The 7,880-nt window shown below is 37.3% G+C and overlaps 1 protein-coding gene across 1 annotated transcript; it reads right to left on the reverse strand.

Annotated features, from left to right (window-relative positions):
* Positions 1 to 7,103: 7,103 nt before the first annotated feature.
* On the reverse strand, positions 7,104 to 7,880 carry LOC119997354 (18.5 kDa class I heat shock protein-like). Its single transcript, XM_038844300.1, has one exon. The coding sequence runs from the start codon at positions 7,755 to 7,757 to the stop codon at positions 7,326 to 7,328; it is 432 nt and encodes a 143-aa protein (XP_038700228.1). The 5' UTR covers positions 7,758 to 7,880; the 3' UTR covers positions 7,104 to 7,325.

Here is a 7,880-nt window from a genome sequence, read left to right on the forward strand (position 1 = left end):
TATAAGTTAAAACCCTAAACCCTGAGTATTATTTTTTCTCTCCTCTTCTTCTCTTCTCTTCTCTTATCCAAATCGCTCATTTCAAACACACTCAAAGAAATGAAGGGTGCCATTTCCCAAACACTATCCTATCCCCAGTTCCCCACACATAGACCACCACAACCAACGCCAACAATGAAATTCAGGCAGCATTGTGACACTCCCACTTCCTGTGCAATCATCGTCTGTTCCTTCATTTGACTTCCTCTTGCAACAACTTCTTCGCCTGTCTTTACCCACCAATACATCACTGCCCATAAACGCACCTAACCAAAGCATTCCCCAATTTCCTTCTCTTATAGTTTCCGTCGACTCTGACTTGAAGCATCAGCAAGATGTCCATCCACGAACGCCTACTTCAGTTGTTGTAGCTCCAGAGTTTGATGCTGACAAAGAAGAGGGAAACCCTTGTAAGGGGTCGTTTGGATTTTTCTCAATGAAGGGTAAGTTCGTTATCTATTCAATTCTTGAACAACCTTTCCATAGATTGAGTAGTTTCTTTGATTCTGCCAAGCTTGAGTTGGTAGACTGACTGGACCTCTATTTTGAGGTCCTAATACCATCTAATTAGGGGTTCTAGTATCTAAAGTAATGTATTTGTGTTTAAATAAGTTAGTTTTACTCTTATGGTTGTCTCTCATTGGTTTTGCAGAAAATATGACTAAACCGACGAAGTTGGAAACTTTTGGGACTGAAGAAATGTGCATAGAGATGAAGAATTGTCCGGACACTTTCATTGGATGTTTAGATAGTTGAATTCAAGGGCAAAAAGATCAAAGAATTGTGAAGCTACAGCCAAAAATGGAAATCTGCACAAACTGTCCAAACACCTTATATTATGTCTAGACAGTTGGAACTAGAAGGTTTAATCGTCCACACAGATTTCTCAACTGTCCGGACAGTTGCCCGATTTCTACATTTTGAGAATGGTTAATTGAGCTCGGTTTTTGGGTATTTCTCAAATGTAACCAATGGGAGAAAGCTTTGTAAGGGTAAATAGATAATTGTACTTGTAAAAAGAGGGGAAAACCCTAAGTTTTGGGTTTTCTTTCTCATTCATTCACTCTTGAACATCTAGCCATCATAGTTTTTCTCTCTCTAGGATTTTGCTTAGTTCTTGTGATCTTGATTGTAAACATTGGTTTTCCTCTATAAAATTGATGTTATAATGAGTGGCTAAGTTCTCTTTCTAGTTTCTAATCCCAAACGGTGGGTGCAAGGTTTCGATTACTCAAGGTATGTTCAAAGGATCGTAGCTTCGATCCCTCTCTTTTAATTTCGTGATAATTGTGTGATTGGATATATGAGAATGACATATTTGATTGTATTTTTGGATTGTCTAGTCTAGGGAATGCATCCAATGTGTTCGATTGGGAATTGTTAAACTCATTGCATGATTTCCTTAATTAATCGAGTTTTTCATTGCATAGCTATTAATTATGTGTATTGATGATGGGGTTTTGGGTTAATTTAGGAATGTACATGGAAGAGTTATGGTCAATTGATCTTTGAGTGTGAAACTATGGTGTTAGCCAAGCCGAGCCCCAAGGGGGAACATTAATGCATAATATTAGGTGCTTATCCCTTTGGTTTCATCGTAAATTAAGAGACCCGATGGCCTACGTGATTGATAGTATCACACAATGCATTGTGTATGGTTGTGTGTGTTTGCAATGATACCTTGAGTATGAGAACCGAGTAGCCACCGGGAAGGATTAGAGACTAGATGTTTTAAATCAAATTCTCACTTGCTTTGGTTACAAAAATCGCTTATGTTACCGAGTCATTCGGTCATTTTTATTACTTGTCTTTATTTTGATATTCATTGCGTTTAGTATTGTTAGCTAGTCATTTGCATATCATTCACCTTCAAATTTGCATTGCTTCCTTGTGAATGATACCGAACTCACCGGTTTATTACTTGCCGATACCCTACACTTGGGGTAGGTACACACACACTTTGGTGTCGGTCATTGTTAAAGATATTACCTCAAAGTCTGCAAAATAAGGAGATTGAACAAGAAATCAAAATCGGTGGCTTGAGTCACGAACTAGGTCGCTCTCTTTAAGACGATTCGCGGCTCTGCCTCTTGTGTGCAAACAGTAAATCGGCTACGTCGTCCCCAGGATAAAACAAGCCCATAACTCTCTTTGTAACAGTGATCTATGCACATTCAGAGCACTGTTCGAAATTTGCTGTGTTTCTTTTCTGTCTTTCTTTCTCAAAAAACGATTCTACTAAACCATAGCTTTTTCTTGATATATATTAAAAAAATAAATAACGTTGGAATATATTTGTTTTCCAATAAATCAGGGAAACATTCACCATTAAAGAGAGAATCAAGGAAAACGTGTTTTAGTTATTGACAAAGTCAAATTAGGAAAAAATAATTAAAATAAAAATTAACACAAGTTAAGAGATCAAAGACCCCAAGGCCCATCTTTGACCTATATATATATATACTGTACATAGTGAGATTTGAACTTGGGTTGTCCTTAGGGTAGTCCAAAACCATTTCCATTCTACTACCCTTCAATCTGCATATGTGTAACACATAATTTCTTTTAAATATACCAAGAATCTATCAGGCAATTGGGATAGGGCACTTTTGTTGTCTGAATGGGCAGTACTGGATATGAGCTCCCAAAATGTGAAGTTTAAAGAGCTAAATGAATTGATTGTTAGGAGTTTGGTAGAGAGTCGCAGAACTCTATTGCATCAAAGCTGTTTGATGTAATTCCTCTTGAGGAATACACTTGATGTTCGAGCTTACACAACTATTTCTCGCACTGGTAGATACGAGCAAGCTATTGCCATATTTCAAAGAGTGAAAGAAATAGGCCTGAGGCAACTTTGGTCACGCATAACGTAATGCTTGATGTTTATGAAAAATGGGTCACTCTTGCAATAAAATCTTAGGCCTTTTGGATGAGATGCAGAGCAGAGGACTTGAATTGATGAGTTTACTTGCATTACTGTGATATCAGCTTGTGGAAGAGAGGATTTGCAAAGGTAGCAAAAGACTTCTTCACTGACTTGAAATCACATGGTTATAAACCTGGAACTTTTGCTCATCCATTTCTTATAACACTGTCACCAAATGGTTCTCCAGGCAAGGCCTGATGCAGGAGCCTATAAGGGTTCTCACTGAGATGACAGCAAGAGGAATTCGTCCATATCTTTTTACCTGTAATGCTTTTTTGACAGGCTATGCAGGGCTGGGAATGCTTACAGAAATGGATGAGGTGATTCGTTATATGATTGAGAACAATTGTAGACCTAATGAATTAACCTACAAGATAGTGGTGGATGGCTATTGCAAAGCCAGAAAATATAAAGAAGCCATGAATTTCTTGTTAAGTATCAAGGAGATAGATGTGTCTTTTGGTGATGCGTATGTGCAAAAAACTTACTTCCCCTGTTCACAATAATCTGGAGTCATGAAGATGAGAACTCTTCCAATTGAAAGCGATTTCATTTTTTTTTATATCGAGAGCTTGAAGCTGATTGATATCGACAAATATCACATACCACCCGAATGGCCTCGGTGTTATTTTCTCTGGTAAGCAGTAAGCACCACCCTGTAATATTTTATGTTGGTTACTGAAATACGCATATGATGTAGTTTCTGGACCAGTCTCAATCTTCAAACTTTGCACAGTTTTCACAAACACAAGTTAGGGCAATACCACTTGCACAGCCACACATTTGAAATGTATACATTAGTTTGGGTCACATCATCTTTTCCGTGCTTCTAACAATAGAATGTAGACATGTGATGGGATGCTTCTGCTTGTTTTTGTTACCTATGGTATTTTTTTTTGGATAATGTTTGATACTCTCAAAAAATGAACTCTAAAAGACCCTCATTTAACATGGAGTGTTGGATGTGAAGTGGGACCTACATATGTGTTTTTAATTAATGGCTATTTTAGTGTCACATAGATTTAGGAAACTTTTGGGGGTTTCTAACATTGTGCTTTTTTTCCTTCTAATTTTTGTGCCAATGTTGGAATCTAACAAAAAAATATGGAAAAGCAAATTTTAGAATTATTATTGTTGCTGTTATTGTTGTGTTGATGCCTTTTTTTATCCAAAAGACTTCACATCGTGCAAATTAAGTTCATAGTAAAAAAAAAATCGTGAAAATTATCATAATGTTATATACTTGAATTTATCAAGAAGGGTACTCATGTTCAGAAGATAGATTCAACTCTGTCAACGGATTCTGTGGCTGATTCTTCAATCAAGGGGGTGGGAGTGACTCTTCAAAGAGAAAACTGATCTGTAGAAAAAATTTGCACAGACAGCTGATGCAAATTCCTCCAAGCAGCTTGCTTCCTCCAATGTTCAGTGCAAAATTTCCCCAACGATTAATTCTGAGGGGAGTAATAAAATTGCCAATAGGAATGTCAAAATTATAGAAGTAAAGAAGAGCAGGAAGAAGATAAAGAAGAAACAAGCAGAGCTAGATGACGCTTCTTGGTTGCAGAGGAGAGCTAGAAATGAAGCTGGAGCTGAACTTCATAGATGCGTACGCAAAAAATATTTAGACTTATTTTTCTCTGAAACAAAAGTTGAGAGTATCAACAATTGCTATCAAGATCATAGTTACCAGGAACTGGGTACGCTTCGGGTCGTGGTACGGGTACGGGTACGGGTACGGGGTACGCCACTTGATTGATTTGTGGTACACTGGGGGTATACTTAATTGGTACGCTAGTTGGGAACGTGGTACGGTTTGAATAGTTGTTCGGATCACCATTAAATATTGAATGAAATATAACTATATAAGTATTGGAATTGAAAAAACAACAAATAATTCAAATAAAAAGAAGAGAGATTACAGCTCACTTAATTACTAACTCTGAACCTCCATGAAACAACTAACAAAGTAAAGCTAATGAAACTACAATGGCTCAGTTGAATCATACACTTTATCTAAGGAAGCCCATTTCATCTCTTCTAATCTCACAGAAGATTCTTCTAAACATGTATTATCTGGATCAACATCCCATTTCTTGTATGGTCCTTCTTTATAATTGTCAGAGAAACGTGACTGGAGACGAATATTGGAATGAATAAAAACCAACTTATCAGCCCTTGTCCCATTCAATCGATTTCTCTTCACATTATGAATGTAGGAATATGTACTCCAATTTCTTTCGGCAGAGGAACTGCTAATTGGTTGAGATAATACTTTTTTTGCCACTTCAGCCAATTCTGGAGTTTCAGACCCATATGTAGACCACCAATCAATAGCATCCATTGTCACTGCATCAAGTTGAGCTGCTGCCATTGCATAAATACCTTTCCTCATGTGAAATGTTGCAAACTGTTCACGCAATAGTTTATTTTCTGCGGCATTTTCAGCTATCTTTTCAAAAGCTTCCATGACACCCTAACAACTTCCTTATCAACATTTGGAGCCCTTCTTGCAATTCCTCCAGGAGCTGGTGTTTCAAGGTAACGTGGATCATAAAATCTTGGAGTAAGTGCAAAACCAAGACAATGCATAGGAATATTCATCTTTTCCCACCTTGCTAACACAATACTCTCTATTTGAGGATAACAACCAGCATGTTTGTTATTCCTCATTTTATCTTTTATTTGTCCAAGCATACTATCCATTCTTTCATAAATCTCCCCCATCTTTGGACCTTCACCATCAGAAAACTTAATCATATAATATATGGGTTTTGTGATACTAATTATGTCTTCAACCTCATCCCAAAAGTCTTCACTACCAATAGTTTCAGCAACTAAAGCACCCATTTTTCTTGCGTGCTCATCTCCTTGTTTCACCCACTCCTTCCATGTTCTAAGCACAATGGTGGTAGCTAGAGCCTCTCTACAATCAACCAGCCTTTTCAACAATATGTAATGCGAGGCAAACCTTGTCTTTGCCACTTTCAACAACTCTAATTTTGATTAACCTCTAAAAATTGACAAGGCATGAGTATGATTGATAAAAATTATTTTGCAATTGACACATTTCTTTTAAAGGTTACGAGTCTCTTGCAGAAGAACTCAAATTATTTTGGTAAAAAATCTCTGAAAAATATATTTATTAATTGACCGAACTTGTGCCAGTATTTTCGTAAGGATTTCTTAAGATGCTCCTTACATGCAGAAGCACAACGACTTTTATTATATTTCTCACTTGGAAAGAAATGTGGTTGTTCTTCACTGCTCCTCTGCTCCTCTGATTTCAGTAGTTCGCAATATTGACTTGGAAAGAAATGTGTATTCATTATTCTTTCACTTTTAAATTTTCTGTGCAATATGCAAATTATGTGAAGCCTTTCCAGATAATGATATTGTGCTTTGTAAGCACCACCCTATTATGTTGGTTTGTGAAATGTGCATATGATGGAGTTTCTGTATCATATAAGAAATCAAATCTATTGAGAGCATTCGTTTGTTCCAAACATATTCTTGATTCTTTCATCTCCATATACATGTGCATGCTTCGCCTTTTACAGTTCGATATGTAAATAAAAAATTATAAGAATGTAGTTTTTGTTGAGATTCTTTCTTTGATTTATACATTATTTTCGTTATCCATCTTGCTGTTACTTTTTGTTAATGGATCTGCTTGCTTAAGTAATTTCTGTGAATGACTATGGAAGTAGATAAACTTCTATACACAATGTAAGTAAGGTTAACCTCCTCCACGTTTGGTTTCCTAATTCAGCTGACCTAATGTCCATCTTTTGATGCACCAAAAGGACTCTTCCAGATTGGTGATTTCATTATAGATTAGGGTTCTATGCTCGGTGGGTAGTTGCAGACAAGAACAGATTGATGTGTAATATTAAGTATTGTTGCTTTTGTGTATTCTTGCAGTGTGCATAGCTGTTATTTCTCCTTTGGTTGAATATGAATGCAAGATGAAATGTCATCTAAACTGGTAAATCTGTTGCAATGAATTGCTGTAATTGAAGAAATTGGAAGCCTACTATTGCAATGTGCCTGCTCCACTGATTTTTTTTTTCCTGAACTTTTAACTTTCATTTTCAAACTACCATAGCTATTGCAATTAATGGGAAAAACACCTACAAGGCGACAACACCAACAAATATTTCCAAGATAATAGCAACATAATTAAGATAAATTCATACATATCAACCCAGCTAGCCAAACACTCTCACTTCCAAGACCAAGACACAGAAACAGACTTCAGATCAATATATTACAGACCCAGATCTTACATTTCTTAGTTATTACTTCTACACAACCACTTACACACACATAGACACAGCATTTCACTGATCCATTACAATCACTCCCCAGAGATCTCAATTGCCCTAACATTAGGCCTTTCAGAAGCAGCACCCTCCTTTGCAACAGTGACAATCAGCACACCATTGACCATCCTTGCCTCAACCTGGTCAGTTTTGGCATTCACAGGCAACTTAAATTTCCCACTGAACTTGCCGCTCTCTGTGCTTATTTGGAGCATCCTGTCATCATCAATGTAAACCAAGGCATCCTCTCCTGGCAGGTATGCCCTGAACACGTGTGATCTTGGTGTCTCCTTCCACCCAACTTGTGTTTGTGTTGAAGAGAAAATCCCCCGAGAAAGTTCAGGAAAGTGATCCGAAAGTAGGGAAGAGAATGGGAAATCTGGGAAAGGGTCCCAAAGGTCTAGAGAAGAAAAGGGGCTGAAGATGGTGAGGTCTCTCTGGTCACTATTGATAGGCACAATTGACATGTTTGATGAATTGAGCTGCAGGTGTGAGCTTTGCTTTGAGATATGAATGGATGGAGAGGAGGGTTTGAGACGTGAATTGGGAAAGTGCAAGTAGAGTTGTGGAAATTATGAATCCGTCTTTAA

Source organism: Tripterygium wilfordii, chromosome 4, assembly GCF_013401445.1.
Source record: "Tripterygium wilfordii isolate XIE 37 chromosome 4, ASM1340144v1, whole genome shotgun sequence".
NCBI lineage: Eukaryota > Viridiplantae > Streptophyta > Magnoliopsida > Celastrales > Celastraceae > Tripterygium > Tripterygium wilfordii.

What these genes read in the sequence shown, in the direction of transcription:
- LOC119997354 (XM_038844300.1), bottom strand. Translation starts at nt 7,757, where the DNA reads ATGTCAATTGTGCCTATCAATAGTGACCAGAGAGACCTCACCATCTTC.